The following is a 17,235-nucleotide window of genomic DNA, read 5'->3' on the forward strand; positions in this document are numbered from 1 at the left end:
TTACTTTACCAAGCATGATGTCCTTCTGCAGGGACTGGTCCCGCCTGATAACATGTACAAAATAAGTGAGATGAAGTTTCCCCATCTTCTCACTTCCAAGGAGCATTCTGGCTTTATTTCTTCCAGGACAGATTTCTTTGTTCTTCTGGCAGTCGATGGTATATTCAATATTCTTCACAAACACCACAATTCAAAGACACCAGTTCTTTGGCCTTCCTTATTCATTGTCCAGCTTTTGCATGCATATGAGAGGATTGAAAATACCATGGGTTGGCTCAGGTGCACCTTAGTCCTCAAAGTGACATCTTTGCTCTTTAACACTTTAAAGAGGTCTTTTGCAGCAGATTTGCCCAGTGCAATATGTCATTTGATTTTTTGACTGCTGCTTCCATGAGCGGCAGTTGATTGTGGATTCAAGTAAAATGAAATCCTTGACAACTTCAGTTTTTTCTCTGTTTATCATGATATTGCTTATTAGTCCAGTTGTGAGGATTTTTGTTTTTTTTATGTTGAGGTATAATCCATACCGAATGCTGTATATAGTCTTTGATTTTCATCAGTAAGTGCTTCAAGTCCTTTTCTCAGTATAGTAGATAACAAAAAATGGTAAAAATACTGCCTTGCTGCATTCTGTTTTGAAGGTCAGAAGCTGAATATTACCTCCGTCTTTTTCTTTACATTTCTCTGTAATAATACTAATTTTATATGAGGTAGATCAGTGTCTCATGTGGTATAGAGAAAAGGTCTCCTGCTCTTAGAAGCAAAAGAAAAAGCATGCTTTTTTTTTTTTTTTTAATCTTTTAGATAGTCAAAACTACGTATCATTATGGAATCAAAGAGTTGAGTCTAGAACACCAAAAGGAAGTTCTATGTGAAAACTCTTAAAGGTCCATTAATGGTCAACTAGATGACTGAAACCAATGCTTCCATTGAGAACAGCTAGAAGAGCTGGACCAAATTTAAGAAAATTTTTTTTTGTTGTTGTTTTAAGGCATTAGAGACCGTTTAAGGCAGCAAAGAATTATGGGACTAAGATGTAGAAGGGGGAAACCTGCAGAGATGAGCCTGGATTTTGAGGCCACTCTATCTTTCTCTAGAGATATCTTCCAGTTTGGGAAGAGGTAACTGAAAAGCTTATCAGAACTTTCAACAGATTTACAAGATTAGGGGAACAAAAATTAAACTTCAGTACTTGCTGAAGAGGGGGAACCCTGGGAAACCAACCACACTTTAGGTTGGGATCCTAAAGGGCTGTATCTCAAGATAAACTGGAAATGGACCTACCCTCACAGATTCTAAAGTTCAGCTTCAAAATACTCGAGGTGTTCTAGGATTTGTCGTGCCCCTAGCCTAGCCACCTGCAGGGGTCAAATGCAGATCCTCTCCAGAGAAGGGTAACATCCCAAAGCTCAAATTATTTCTATTAATTTTTCACATATAGCATCAAGCATCTGGTTAAAAATAAATAGACATATAAAATTACATAATTGAAAACCAAGAAAAACAAAATACAGTAGGAACAGACCAACAGAGGATGTAGATAATGGAAGTATTAGACAAGAACTTTAAAGTTACTATGTTTAATATAGTCAAGGAAATAAAAGACAAGATTAAGATTTTGGCAGAGAAGTGGAAACATAAAGCAGAACCAAGCTGAAATCTCAGTAGTGAAAATTGCAATAACTACAATTAAGTAAATAGAGAGGTTTAATAGCACGTTAGATGCAGTTGAAGAGAGAATTAGTGACTGGAAGAGATGTCAGAAGAAAATCCAGATTGAAGCATGAAGAGACACAACAGGATGAAAAATATAGAGAAAAGCATATGGGAGATTATTTGTAAAGATGACCATAATAACTCTTCCCATCTCTATATGCACACCCCTTTACATATGACTTTGCTGCTCCTCCCATCAAGTGGTAAAGTCTCTTTTTCCATCTCTTGAATTTCAGCTGAACTTAGGACTTATTTTGACCAATAAAATGTGGCAGAAGTGGTGTAAAATTTCTGAAGCTTAGACCTGAAATGGTCCTGTAGCTTCTGCTCTTACGCTTTTGGAACGAACGCTGAGACTGCTATGTGAACAGCCCAGTCTAGCCTACTGGATAAAGAGAGGCCACATGAAACAGAGATGATTTATCTCAGCCGAGGCCTCCTAGACTGCTAGGTGACAGCCAGCATCAACTATGGGACATGTGAGGCCATATTACCCTCCAACCCCACTGAAGCTGCCAGATGACCACAGCTACAAGAGTGACTTCAGGCAAGATCAGCAGAAGAACTGCCCACCTGAGTCCAGCTCAAAATACCGATTCACAAAATTATGAGCACATAACATGGTTGATGTCCTGCGCCACTAAAGCTTTGGTGGTCTGTTAGGCATCAATAGATAACTGTCACAGAAATTGATATATAGAAGTGGGATACTGCCATAACAAAAAAGCTAAACGTGACGTTGATTTTGAGATTGGCTGTTAGGTAGATGCTGGAAAAATGGTGAGGAAGATGTTAGTGGAGGCTTGAGGAATGGGAACAGTTTGTTAGTGGAGGCTGGAAAGGTGATGAGGAAGTTGTTATTGGAGCCTGGAAAAAAGGCTACACATGTTCTGTAATGATGGAACAATTGGTGAAAAATGTTGCCTGAGATAACTTGCAAGACAGAAAATTTGTTCAGTGAACATGTGGATCTGATAAAGGAGATCTCTAGACAAAGTGTTGAAGGTATCTGTTGAATGCTCCTAGTTGTGTATGCTAAGGAACTACAAAAGAGAGATGAGTGCAAGAAGGAAATGTTTAGTTTGCGTGCAGAATTTAGAGGATGCGTAAAGGGCCCAGGACATGCTGGGTTTGAAAATAGAACTGTATTTTACTCCCAGTCTCTCCAGCTAGCAAAAGATTCTGAAAGTTAAGAAATGGCCTCAGAGTAAAGGCCAAATCAATAGTGCCTGTAAGATCCTTGAAGACCTCAGAAATATTTATGGCAGTACCTGTTAGACTCTCTCAGCTAGACAAAAGGGCTTCTAATAATTTTAAGGGTGTTATCTTAAAGCAGACTGACATGCCCAAAGTATAGAGATCTGTCTGGAGAAGACTTATGGATGTGGCTTTTGGGGCAAGGACTGAACCCCAATACAATTCATAGGAAGCCCACAAAGTTTTTAAGAGACTTACATTGATGAATGCACCACAAACTTGGACTAAAAGATAGACAATGACAGTTGTCAAAATGAAAAAAAAAAAAAAAAAAAAGCTTCTGAACCTTCAACTTTCTATGGGCAAGAAGCAAGCTGAGAAAGCTCCTCAGCTGAAAACATGGTCATTTCTAATAAAAAGACATATTTCTCAGAGAGCAGAGCCAGAAGCCCAGAAGGCAGAGCTAACAGTAGTGGGGAGCCATGGATTAGGGTACCACATCCAGGGAGCAGAGCCAGATCTTAATTTTAAAAAATTCCCTGCCCCTGGAATAAGGTAACCTGAAAACATGTACTATCTGGATTTCAGAATTGCTATGGATCAGTGACTTCAGTGTACCTCCCATTCCTTTCCTCTTTGAACTGGAATTATATATTGCAGTTATCCTCTCCCCATCTCACCACTATGTATTGGGAGTGTTGGGGGCAGATAACTTGTCTTTTTAGTTCCCAGGTCATTGGACCAAGAGGAACTTCACCGTGTGGAGCTGTACCCAAGGAACTGGATTTGCTTCTGGACATGACTCATGAGAAAATGGACGTCAAGCCTGATGCCATGCTTGGATAAGACTTTGGGGGTCTTGGGAGGGGGTGAGTCTGTTTTGCATGTGGGAGGTATGTGAATTATTGTGGCCAGAGGGTGGATCACAGTAGGCTGTTTTACAGATGGCCACAATAACTCCTCCATCCCTGTATGTACACCCCTTTGCAATGTGACTTTGCTGTCCCTCCCAGAAAAGGTGGAGTCTCTTCCCCACCCCTTGAATATTAGCTGGCCTTGTGACTTGCTTAGACCATTAGACTGTGGCCAAGGTGGTATTGCATAAGTTCCAAAGCATAGACCTCTAGAGGCCTTGCAGCCTTTGCCCTCACCCTCTTGGAACACCACTAAAGAAGCCTAGTCTAGCCTGTGGGAGGATGAGAGGCCACATGCAGCAGAGATGAGCTGTGCCAGTTGAGGCTTCCTAGACCTATCAACCAACAGTCAGCACAAATCACCAGACATGTAAGTGAGACCATCTTAGGTCATTCATCCACATTTGAGCCACCAGATGATTGTATACATGTAAATGACCCCAGCAAGACCAGAAGAACTATCCAGATGGGTACAACATCATGAGACGATAAAATAGTTGATGTCCTAACCAAGCCACTGAATTTTGAGGTGACTTGTTATACAGCATAAATGATACAGAACTTAAAAGCCATTTGGGATACAGTGAAATGATCTAAATCATGTACCTGGAGTTTCAGAAGAGAAGAATGGAGCAGAAGCAATATCTGAAGAAATAATGGACCAGAAACAATATTTGAAGAGATAAAGACTTAAGAATTTTCCTGAACTGACAAAAGACACCAAACACAGATTCAAAAGCACTATGAATCCCAAGCAGGACAAATACAAAGAGAACCACTTCTAAACTTACCAAAGTAAAACCACCCCTCACCCCAACCCCCACTCCAAAAAAGAAAAAAAAGAAAATTTTAAATGCAGCTGGAGAAAAAAGATTACTTTCAAAAGAAAAACAATAATATTGACAGCTGACATCTCAGTAGAAGCAGTGGAAGGCAGAAGACATTGAGTTGTCTTCAAGCCCTGAAAGAAAATCATTGCTAGCGTAGGATTCTGTACCCAGTGACAGTATTCTTCAAAACTGAAGATGAAAGTTCTTTGAAAAGTAAAAAAATTATGACAATACAGTATATGATGTAATGTGAAACAGGAAAAAGTATCTAGTGTGCTGAGAGTTGGACAGTTGCCTGTACAGAGTTGATGGCAGTATTTTGCTGTTACGGGATTCGTGTGTATGTATACGTGTGTATTTTCAAATATTTTGTTGTTTACCCTTGTAACACACTGGATGTTCATATGTTTTTATAGTCCTTAATTAATTTTTGTTACATAACTAAGAATGTAGTATCTTAAATATAAAAGGGCATGGGCTATATTTTATTCTTTTTTTTTTTTAATTTCTACTGATTAACGTGGTTCCTGGCACTTCTAGGCATCTGCCTGTTAAAATTGAAGCAGCTTATCAGGACAGCAAGAAGTGTTACCAATTAAGAATTTGCTGTATCTCCTTTTCTAATACAGGTTCAAGCTGAAGTCCCTGGATCACCTATATTTGTGATGAGACTAGCCAAACAGTCTCGTCACTTGGAGGTGCAGATCCTAGCAGATCAGTATGGCAATGCCATCTCTTTGTTTGGTCGTGACTGCTCTGTACAGCGCAGGCACCAGAAAATTATTGAAGAGGCACCTGCTGCTATTGCTACTCCAGTGGTATTTGAACATATGGAACAGGTGTGTATTTGAGAAGCTTTGATTTCTGTTTTCTTATACTGAACTGCTGTAGTTCAGTTCATGTCCAATCTGAAAATAGTGGAATTTCAAGCAAGGATTCTGGATAATTGATAGGATTTTTTTTTTCTGGAGGAAAAAAAAAATTCTGCTTTTCTTCTCTAGGAGAGTCACCAATGAAAATAGTTACCTAGTTAAAAAAGAAAAAAACTATGTTGGGTAGGGATAAAGAGGAGAAATGTTTCAGAATTTTTAATCTTATTGCTTGATTTTCTAATAAATTTCTGATAAGTAGTTCTGTTTTCTAGATTGATTATAATCGAGTCTTCACATGAATTTATCTAAATACATTATCTTTTTGAAAGGTTCCGTAAGTATCTTTAAAGTTCTGTAGTTTTGCATAGAATATAATCTCTCAGAGATTTTCAAGGATGCCTTGGAAACAGTTCTAGCTTAAGAGTCTGAACGTGGTCTTCCCTGGAATTGTGATTCAGTCTTTATCTTATTGGACACGTGTTTTCCACGTCTTCTTTCTTCTGAATTCTAAATAAGCTAACTGTATGGTAATCTGTGTTGCAGATTTAACTCCTACTTCCACACGCTCATGTGCGTGTGTTAGGATGCAGTATTAAACTGCTGTAATGAAGAGACTTCCAAAATACAGTGGCATAAAATATATATATAAGTTTCTATTTCTTTCTCTCATCATAGTTCAGAGGTGAGCTATCCAGTGTTGTGCTATGGCACTGCTCCATGCCAGAGCCAGCGAACTATGACTCTTAGGCCAAGTGTGACCTGTTTTTGTAAATAAAGTTTATTGGAACACAGCCAGATGATTTATTTATATATCATAATAAATTTATTTATATTATCTATGGAATCGACTCAACGGCACTGGGTTTTTATGGTTACTTTAGCACTATAATGGTGGTGTTGAATAGTTGCAGCAGAGACTATATGACCTGCAAAGCTGAAAATAATTACTATTTTGTTCTTTACAGAAAAATTTTGCCAGCCCTTGCCCTAGGATGGTGTCATCATCTTGATTAAACCTAGCTCACAAGATTATGTTCACATTGTAGCCTGTGGAAAGAGGAAAAGAGGCGACATGGAGGGCAGTCATATAAAGACATGATCTAGAAGTCACATATGTCACTTCTGCTCACATCCCATTGGACAAAATTCAGTTACACAGTCACACCTAGCTGCAAGGGATGTTAGCAATTATAGTCACTAGCTGGGTGGCAATGTGCTCAGCTAAAATTCAGGAGGTTCTATTACTAAAAAGGATAAAATAGAGAAAAATTACCAGAGGGCTTTTAGCAATCTGTGCCACAGTCTGTTCCTCTGGTTACCTAATATCCTTTCACACCCTTTTCCCACACTGCTTCCCTCAAGGAAAGCAGCCTACATTCTTTTCCAGTTACTGCATTCACCTAAAAATCCAAGATCACCCGGTGGTGTACATTCCTCTTCATTAGATATGCTTGTGACTTTTCATGGGCCAGTGACCTAAAATACAGGTTAATCGACCCCTTGTCAACTCTCCTCCCCTTGTGTATTCAAGATACTGTGGTGGATTAGGAACAGGATAACTCCCATTTGGGAGAGGGAAAAATGAAAAATTACTTAGCAGTCATTGGTCTCTAAAACCAAAACCAAACCCATTGCTGTTGGGTTGATTCTGAGTCATAGCAACCCTATAGGACAGCGTAGAACTGCCCCATAGGGTTTCCCAAGGCTGTAATCTTTATGGAACCTGACTGCGACATCTTTCTCCTGTGGAGGAGCTGGTGGGTTTGAACTGCCAACCTTTCAGTTAGCCAATTACTTAACCACTGTGCCACAAGGGCTTCTCATTGGTCTGTAGCAGTAATCACAACCTTCTGGGCAGGAACTGTGATGATTCCCTACCATGTAGTGGAGTAGTACCTCAATTAGTCCTCTGTCTGTCCCTAGTTCTGCTCTTTGGGAGTAAATCCCATGCCCATTGTCCCTCAAGGCACTTGGCTTTGCTCTTTGTGAAGTTTTTCCTTGTTCAGTTTTCTCTGTGAATTGGGATATGGAAACTATAACTTCTTTGGCAGAGCTGACTTCTGGTTCAGGATTGGGAGCACAAAGATTACTGCAGTCACCAATCACAGGCTTTTGAAGGCCAGGTTTGTGGTTTCTTTTGTCGTACAATCCTTCACAAATTTAGTAGGCTTCTGGGCTGTTTGCTTCCAGTCAGCTTCAGGTTAGAATAACCAAACGCAAAGATTTTTTTCTGGATGATACAAAGTTTTCCTCTTTTACGCACTGGCTTCTGTGGTTACCCCATCTCACTCCTCAATTTAATGCTGGCTAATTTTTTTTTTTTTTTACATTGAAACCAGCTGAAACTAAAGTGGCACCCTTATCTGACCTTTGACACTGCAGTGTTTCTAATCATCTGTTTTGGGGGGTACAAAAGCAGTTGGCAGCTTTAACATTACTACTTTTTCTAACCATTTTTCTTAAAGCTTACCAAATGTTTTTTATGCCGTAGCAAGGAGGCTACCAGCTTTCCAATCTACAGTATGTTTCCTTGCCATCCACCACCCTCTTGCTAAGCCAAAACCACATATTTTAATTTTTTTAACAGCAGCATCCTACCTACAGTTACAATTTTTGTATTGGTTAGATTTGGTTCAGTGGTAGAATTCTCGCCTTCCATGAAGAAGACCCAGATTTGATTCTGAGCCAGTGCACCTTAAGCACAGGCCCTACCCATCTGTCTGTGGAGATTTGCGTATTGCTATGATGCTGAACAGGTTTCTACAAAGCTTCCTGAGTAAGACAGACTAGAAAGAAAGGCCTGATGATCTAATTGCAAAAATCAGCCAGTGAAAACCCTGTGTATCATAATAGTCTGATGCAACCGATCATGGAGACCAGGCATGCTTTGTTCGTTTGTGCATGAGGTTACCACGAGCCAAGGGCCTACCTGACGTCAGTTGATAACAACAGGATACAGGTTTAGCTAATGTAACAAAAAGATCCAAAAAATACAGTAACTCAAATAGGATAGTTTATTTTTCCTCTTCCAGAATAGTTTGACGTAAGCTTTCCAGCGCTGGTGGGACAGTTCTATTCATGAGGCTATCTTGAGATTCAGGTTCTATCTCATTTTGCCATTCTTAGCATATTCTCATTTGCATAGTTGAAACTGGCTTGCACTATCATGGCCATGTTCCATTCATAGGAAGGGGAAACTCCAAGAACAGAGGGCAAGCAATTTCCTTTTCAAAACATGACTCAGGAGTTGTGCATATGTCACTCAACACTGTTGACTGTTGACAATACCTAGTCACTAGCTACAAGACAAAACCAAAAACCAAACCTGTTGCCATCGAGTCAGTTCCGACTCATAGCAACTGTATAGGACAGAGTAGAACTGCCACATAGGGTTTCCAGGGAGCACGTGGTGCATTCAAACTGCTGACTTCTTGGCTAGCAGCCGTAGCACTTAACTACTACACCACCAGGGTTTCCAAGAGAGGTTGGAAAATCTAGTTTCTAGCTGGGCAGCCATGTTCCTAGGAAGAAGGGGAGAATATTGGGAATGCCAGAAACTAAGGGACAGTGATGAGTCTGCCACAGTGTGTGTTTGCATCATTCCTCATTGGTGAGGTTGCTTTTGATCCAAATTGAAGAATCCTCAGTGTTCTCACAGCTTTTCGTTGAGTTTGTCATTTGTGTCCAGGGATCTTGTATAGTAATCAGAGTGAAATTTGCTTTAATGTGGCTAAAAGTCTTTGGTGGTTCTTATAAACATTGAATAGTTGAGTCAGAGAGAGGCTGTATGTAGATAAGCAATGGTCCAGCAGTGGCAAGATGAGATACTTATGTTTGCTTATCTTTCATCTTTGAGTGTGCGGTGAAACTTGCCAAAATGGTTGGTTATGTGAGTGCTGGGACTGTGGAGTACCTCTACAGCCAGGATGGCAGCTTCTACTTTTTGGAACTGAACCCTCGGCTACAGGTGGAGCACCCTTGTACAGAGATGGTGGCTGATGTCAACCTCCCTGCAGCACAACTCCAGGTGAGTCACCCTGATTTGAGTTCAAGGAGGAGCCTAGAGAAGTTTAGAATTTTAGAGATACCTAAAAAACTGATTTAACCAGTGTCTGATAAGAGAAACCAAAAACCAAACCCACTGCGGTCAAGTTCATAGTGATCCTATGGGACAGAGTAGAACTGCCCCATAGGGTTTCTAAGGCTGTACATCTTTATGGAAGCAGACTTCATTCTACAGCGGAGCAGCTAGTGGGTTCAAACTGCCGACAGGTTGATTAGCAGTGGAGCACTTTAACCACTGTGCCACCAGGCCTTTATAAGAGAAAAACACCTCCTATTTGAGTCTCACCTAATGTTCATTTCTCTTGTGCTGTGTTATGTGGGTTGTACAGTGTGGGTTGGTTTCCCTGAAATGGGAAAATTACTATTTTTTTTTTTAGCCAGCTACATCGGATATAAACTCACGTTTCAGAAAGAAACTTTACAAATAAAATGCTGTATTCAGTTGTTTAATTATAGAAGACTTTACAACTTTGGAATTGCTTCCTACTCCTTTTTACCAGTGTTCTGTATTGGAGAAATTCCATATGAAAGTGGTGGATTTTCCTGTAAGACTCTGTTATCCTGCGTTTTCCCCCCACATTTGATTTTATAATGTATAAAGTGCTAGTTGTCACTTAGCACCTCCTCTCAGCCCAGGGACACAGCCCTGGTGACGCAGTGGTTAAGAGCTTAGTTCCTAAAACCAAAAGGTCGGCAGTTCAAATCTACCAGCAGCTTCTTGGAAACCATTTGTGGCAGTTCTACTCTGTCCTGTAGGCTCGCTTTGAGTCAGAATCGACTCAACAGCAATGGATTTGATTTTGGTTTTGATTTTCTTAGGCCAGGAAAGAAATATTATTGGAAGCAGTAATAGCTAATGATAAGGTTTGGTATTATTTATATCTAACATATTTTTTGCCACCTCTGGGTTCTCATTAAGGACTAAAGATTTATTTTACTTCCTTCACTGGTTTGTGGGAATGACAGAGATAACTATGACAGAGTTAGAACTTTTTAGCTCTCTGAACTTATTGGATAACCACTGATATTGACATTTCCCTTGGATATTTTCATGTTGATTTCGTGATGGAGAATAGACACTAAGGGGAACTTGTGTCTATTGCATTAGGAATTGGAGTATTTTTTTAGGAATGAAGAATATCTAGCAACTTATCTGTAGTGACATATTCTGTTTCAGGTAACTTAGAGTTACTTGTTTGGTAATTATAGAATACAGACTATAAAAATAGAATGTTTTAGGTGGTGGCTAATGAAATGAAAAACTGTAGGTAATCTGATAGCCTTCACATTTTAAGGAAGGTAACTATGGAAAATGAGTAATGTGTGTTTTATTAACTTTCAGATTGCCATGGGGATCCCTCTATATAGAATCAAGGATATCCGTATGATGTATGGGGTATCTCCCTGGGGCGATGCTCCCATTGATTTTGAAAATTCTGCTCATGTTCCTTGCCCAAGGGGCCATGTTATTGCTGCTCGGATCACTAGTGAAAATCCAGATGAGGTAACCCATGACTTAAAAAGTTTACGCCTTTTTCCCCTTGGGAACTTTAGATAATATCTGAGGGCATATGTCTGAAACATTTTGGGACTTTCTCTCGGGAGGGAAATGTATAGAGGTTTTGATCGGAGCAGATAAATAAGTGATCATTGCTCCACTGGTCATATAATCCCACTTTATCACTATAAGATCCCCACTGGGTTTGTAGCACTGGACCTTGATTTTTGTGCATCATTCTGCTTCTGTGCATGATTAATGGAGAGCCTAAACAATGAATATATAAATGTCGTCTTTCTTAGAAATGTGATACAGTCTCTCGTATTCATCATTCTCTAACAGGGTTTTAAGCCCAGCTCAGGAACAGTTCAGGAGTTGAATTTCCGCAGCAATAAGAACGTTTGGGGTTATTTCAGTGTTGCTGCCGCAGGGGGACTTCATGAATTTGCTGATTCTCAGTTTGGTCACTGCTTTTCCTGGGGAGAAAACAGAGAGGAAGCAATTTCGTGAGTATAAAAACATTTGGTTGCATTTTACAAAATAAATTCATATTAATCTTCAGTGAAGGGATGAGCACAGGAATGAGAACCATTTATCTGCTACAAAAGTACCAATATGGTCAGCCTTATTGATGAAACTATTTAAAATCATACTTACATTTACATTATGTAAGATTGTGCTGGGTTTGACAGATATTTTTCTGATTGTTGTTCTAAGACTTTTGAAGTATTTTTTTTTTGTGTTTCAAGTACTTTTGATAAACTTATATAATTGATTGGTTTAAGGGTGTCATATTTTTCCTTATAAACGGTACTGTGATTGGGGATGAGGAGTGGCGAAAGGGAGATTCTTGCCCAAGGGTTTGGCATAAATAAATCACAAATAAGATCTGTCATTTGTCATAAAAATAGTGATGTAACTGTAAATGCCCTATAGATATTTAAACTAATAAAGTTATGTTGCTTGTCTTATGACAAGGATATAAGAGAACTGTCCAGAGTGCTTAGATAAGATACCCTGCTGTGTTATAAAGTATACACACAGCTTATACAAACATGGCTGGTATATCCTAAAAAAAAAAAAGTGTTATTAATTAGTATTCTTTTAATAAACATTACATATTAAATTAACAGCAATTTTGCTCGCCTGAAAAAGTAGGGCTTTTAGGACATAATTTGGACAGCTTGGATGTTTTAGAATATCCAAATTGAAGGTAGTACTTTCTACTTTTTAATTGTTGGTTTTTTTATACCAAATATTTAATACCATTCTCTTGACCTTTGAAATATACACAAAGAATAGGTAATCAATAAGTATTTATGGATAATATTGGTTATTAATAATGTTTCAGAAGTAGGGAAGTCTCAACATTTCTCTTTTGTCCTGTACAATTCCTTCCATGTATTCAAAACTATCAGTCGAGTTTTTCAAAATTAAAACAATGCTACCAGAAAAACTATCTAGTCTAAAGTTACCTTTTTTTTTTTTTTACTGCCATATCCTGCTTTGCCAAAGTGTGTATCATGTTTACATTAGAGCTTGCAAACCTGTGGCTTTCAGGCCAGTCTCAGCCTACAGATATGTTTTGATTGGCTCATAAAATATTAATTAAAAAAAATTGCTAATATTTAAAAAATTGGGAGATTGAAATAAAGATTTAGAGATTAAAATAAAAATCTAGATTTCTACATTTTCTTAAAAAATGGGATGATAATGACAATATGGATTTTATATTCCACTTGGCAAAAGTCAGCTCAAACTTTGTGTGACTGTTTATTTGAGACACGAACTCTCTAGTTCACCACAGCCCCATCCCCTCTTCCTCACTCATTTATCTTCCAAAGTGGTCCCTGTTTGCATTTAGATATATGGTCCTGATTCAGTAGACCACCGTATGCTTTCTATGAGGCACGTTCTGTGTCCCAAGCCAGAAGCCTTACTCTTTCCTTCCTGACCGGCTCTGTATAATTTTCTTAATGAGATTAACTTTTAGCACGTTAAAAATACGGTCTCTACAATAAGCTCGCTTCTTAATACCAAATGTTTATTCTTCAGGTCAGAAATTTTTTTTCTTTTTTTAAATTACATTAAGTCTATATTCTTCAGTTTGGTGTTTAGATTATTCTCCAAAAATAGCCCTAAGCTGTGTTCCGATTCTCCCAGATTATAATCTAAATACCTTGAGGGTAGGACCATGTCTTCTTGCTGCTGCAGTATCTCCTGACCATAATAAGCATTCAGAAAATGCTTGTTGAATGAATGGATTGCCCAGTAGTTCCCCTACTCACCCCCTCTACTGTACTGTCTGCTTTAATCATACCGTTCATCTCTTGAACACAACCTTTTTCTCCCCTCTTTACCTTTGTTCTTGCTATTTTTTCTGTTCACATATTCATTCATTCTATTCAACAAATATTTACTTAGTATCTACTATGTGCTGGTTCTGGGGATACATTGATGACCAAAATAGGATCTCTGCCCTCATGGAACTTTACAGTCTAAAGGAAGAGAAAAATTAAAACACAGTGTATTAAGTGCTATGATATTGTGACATATAAGGATGTCATAGGAGCTTATAGCAGAGGCAACTAACTCTGTCTAGAGGGGAGTCAGGGAAGGCTTCCCAGCAGGAAGTGACATCTAGACTGATACCTGAAGAGTGTATAGGAGTAAACCAGGCCAATGAAAGGCACAGAGAAGAAAATGGAGGTGGAAAAGAGAATAATGTTCAAGGCTGAGGGAATGCCTGTATCACCTGGAGTAGTATTCCTCTCACAGTTAAAATCCCAGTTATACTTTTAGCCCACATCAGGTTTCATATTCTTCATGAAACTGTACGTAGGTAGATTTTTATCCCTTCTTAGAACCTCTCCAGCATTTTGCTTGTATCTCTCCAACGTCATTTATAATATTCTGCCTTATACTTTAAAAATAATTATTGTGTTTTTAGTCTCTGCCTTATGAACCTAGTCTGTGTCTTGAATATGTGAGGTGCATATTCAATTATTTGGTGAAGTAACTAGTAGCCCTACACAAGATAGATTACTGGGTAGAAATATACAGAAAAATTCCATAATACTTGAAATTCTGTTAAAATTAGACCATTTTATACTTAATTGAGAAGTAATAAAAGTAAAGACCAAGTCATTACACAGCTTAAGAAAATGCAGGTTAAGAAACACTCTCATATGTAGTGTCAGTTGATGATACCTGACTGCACCCAGACAGCTGCCTCAGTGTATGTAAACCTTTAAGGTATTAGCATTTGTCAAAATTCATTGAACTGTATACTTAAAACCAGTATATTTTATAGTATATTTTGTATATTGTTTATTTTACTGTATATTATAAAATTTATTGTATACTGTAAAATATACCTTAATAGAATAAATAAGGTGTTAAGGATGGGGAGAAGTATGCCCTAATTCTATTTAGCCAGCAGTGATGAATAGGATGGTAACCTAATAAGTAAAAACTGAAGGTGGTTTGTATATAATTTGTTCCGTACTTTATATGTGAAATGAATGTGATTTGCTGATGATCTTATGGTAATATCAGTCAGAATTCATAAGTTTGCTGACTTGCCAGTTCTCCCTACCTGGAACACCCATGAATAAGCACACTTCTCTGTGCACCCTCATTTGTTCTTGGATTTGTCCTTTCTCCACTCCCTCCGAAGAGTTCAAAGGAATAGAGCAATCCTTTAAAATGAGTGGAAAAACACTGAAACGTTTGTTGCTGAAACAGACCTGCTTCTGTTCTTCTCCCAGAAATATGGTAGTGGCTTTGAAGGAGCTGTCTATTCGGGGTGATTTTCGAACTACAGTTGAATACCTGATCAAATTGTTGGAGACTGAAAGCTTTCAGTTCAATAGAATTGACACTGGTTGGCTGGACAGACTGATAGCCGAAAAAGTACAGGTGTGTATTTCTCCACTTGCAGAAACAGCTCCTGGGATTGAATTTTTATAGGCTTGTGGGATCACTCCATGTCACTAGATTAGATTTATTTGTACTCATTTAAGTGGTTCTTCATCTACCTGGAAAAATGTAGGAGTCAGTGTAGTTTTAGCACTGTAAAAGTTCTTGTGCCTGTTACACAGTCATTTTATGTGTTCTAGTGTTACTTCCTGGGATATATTTAAAGAGACATACAGGGATTGAAATACTTCCTCTTTCCTCATTTGATGTTTCATCTGTTTCAGAGTTCCCAACTTTCACAGTTCTGCTGAGATGGGCCTCATTTAAATCAAGAGGGTTATTACCCCTTGTTCCTAAATTCCTGGATATTCTGAATTACCCAAGGTTTTGTGTAAAATCACTAGATTCATGTTAATTGTTTGATGGTCCAAAATTTGGATGCACTCCATTTTTCTTTGAGATTAACAGTATCCAAATCTTTGTACCTTTTAAAATTCATTTCTCTCAAAAATCTGTTTTTGAGCTGCTCTCTGAGCACCTCAGTGGAAGTTTTAGGGAGAGTGGTAGAAGGGAAAGGTGTTTCCCCCCCAATCTTCCTTTCATTCATCTCTATTCAAATGAGGTGTCTATTCAGATTCTAAAATGAGATGTGTTCATTTTTTATCTCAAAAACCAATTGGGCAATAAGGACGGAGATTTTCAATATTAGTTGTTTTTTCATTGCAAACTTGAGCCTGATTTGAATTGAGGGGCCACAATGCCAAGTGACCAGGCTTTTAATCTACCCTCTTTTTCTTCCTTTCAGGCAGAGAGACCTGACACCATGTTGGGAGTTGTGTGTGGAGCTCTCCACGTGGCAGATGTGAGCCTGCGGAATAGCATCTCTAACTTCCTTCACTCCTTAGAAAGGTAGGCTTTGTTTCTTTTAGGTTGCGCAAGCTTACCATTGGTCTTGAGTATAGGACTGAGGCTCAAAGACCTGTTTATTCTTCAGTCTGTTCCTGACAGTTTGTGAGTGCTACTTGTTATTTCACTGACCTTGGGGGAAGGAGGAAGAGGAAAATTAAGCGTTTATCGCAAATTATTTTGGGACTCTAACTGCAGCTTCCAGAGATTAGTTTATATCACAGCTAGATAGGTTGCTGAAGTAAACTTTTTATTCTGTACAAGCATCAAATCTCTGGTGATAAAAATCTGATGCTTTTCTCTAGCTTTGAACCTTAAATATTACATGTATTACCTATAATACATTTCAGGAATTAATAATTTGAGCTGATATTTAGGATGACCTCATAAGACTTTCAAGTAAGGGTCAGAAATGTATGGTGCTAAGCGAATGCTTAACACCAATTCTGGAGTTCTGGAGACTAAGCTAAGCTCTGCGTCTCAGTCCTCGGAGAAATGGTCCAGAGGCTAACTGTTTTCAAGCACTTTAATCACAGGCATTTTATTTCCTTCTCTGTTATTAGACTTAAGTCAACTCCTTTGTGAGGTGTCTGAAAGTTGAACTGAGGTTTCAGTTATTTATGGCTAATATTTTCATTGTTACTTTCATACACTAAAACCTTCAGCAGCTCCGGTATTTCTTATGTATTAAATCTAAACTCTTCAGTATGACTTTCAACCCCTCTGTACTTTAGTCCCTTTTTGTCAGTCCAAACCAAACCAAATCCAACCCTGTGCTGTGGAGTGGATTCTGACTGATAGCAATTTTACAGGACAGAGTAGAGCTAACTCATATGGTTTCCAAGGAGCTGCTGGTGCTTGTCAGTCCCGTCTTACTTATTTCCGTTCCTCAACATGCAATCTCTCTTAGTTAAATGTTTTCCCTATTGTTGTACAGATGTGCTACATGCAGTCTCCTCTCCTCTCTAAGACTGTTTTTAAACGTTTTTTTATAAAATTTGTTTTTAAAACTTGTATTTTAATTTCAAACTTATAGAAGAGTTGCATCAATAGTACAAAGAACTATGTTTTCTTTACCCAGATTTACCAATTACTAACGACTTTACACGCTTTGTTTATCCCTCCCTTTCTCTTATTATCAAAAGTCTTTTTTGGTATTGTTTCCCTCTTTGGTAATGTCCTTCCTTTTCCACTTTCACCTCCACCCAGCCATGGCCTACTACCTTTTTTTTTTTTTTAATTTAAAGATCCTAAATAAAGTCCCAGCTGATAGGAGTAGATGAGGGTTGATTGCACTGGGGCTTTTATTGATTTTT

The 17,235-nt window shown here is 38.5% G+C and overlaps 1 protein-coding gene across 11 annotated transcripts in view; it reads left to right on the forward strand.

The window, feature by feature from the left end:
- Positions 1–17,235, forward strand: part of ACACA (acetyl-CoA carboxylase alpha) — a 321,203-nt gene that overhangs the window by 139,360 nt on the left and 164,608 nt on the right. For 10 of the 11 annotated variants that reach the window (XM_049859442.1, XM_049859441.1, XM_049859447.1 and 7 more), the window contains 6 exons: positions 5,287–5,496; positions 9,386–9,556; positions 10,937–11,098; positions 11,435–11,598; positions 14,863–15,013; positions 15,819–15,922. In XM_049859442.1, the coding sequence (XP_049715399.1) occupies positions 5,287–5,496; positions 9,386–9,556; positions 10,937–11,098; positions 11,435–11,598; positions 14,863–15,013; positions 15,819–15,922 (962 nt within the window). Of the gene's footprint in view, positions 1–3,694; positions 3,783–5,286; positions 5,497–9,385; positions 9,557–10,936; positions 11,099–11,434; positions 11,599–14,862; positions 15,014–15,818; positions 15,923–17,235 lie in introns of those variants that run through there. The other variant, XM_049859449.1, reaches the window with a different exon arrangement.

The sequence above is a fragment of the Elephas maximus genome, chromosome 19 (genome assembly GCF_024166365.1).
Source record: "Elephas maximus indicus isolate mEleMax1 chromosome 19, mEleMax1 primary haplotype, whole genome shotgun sequence".
Taxonomy (NCBI): domain Eukaryota; kingdom Metazoa; phylum Chordata; class Mammalia; order Proboscidea; family Elephantidae; genus Elephas; species Elephas maximus.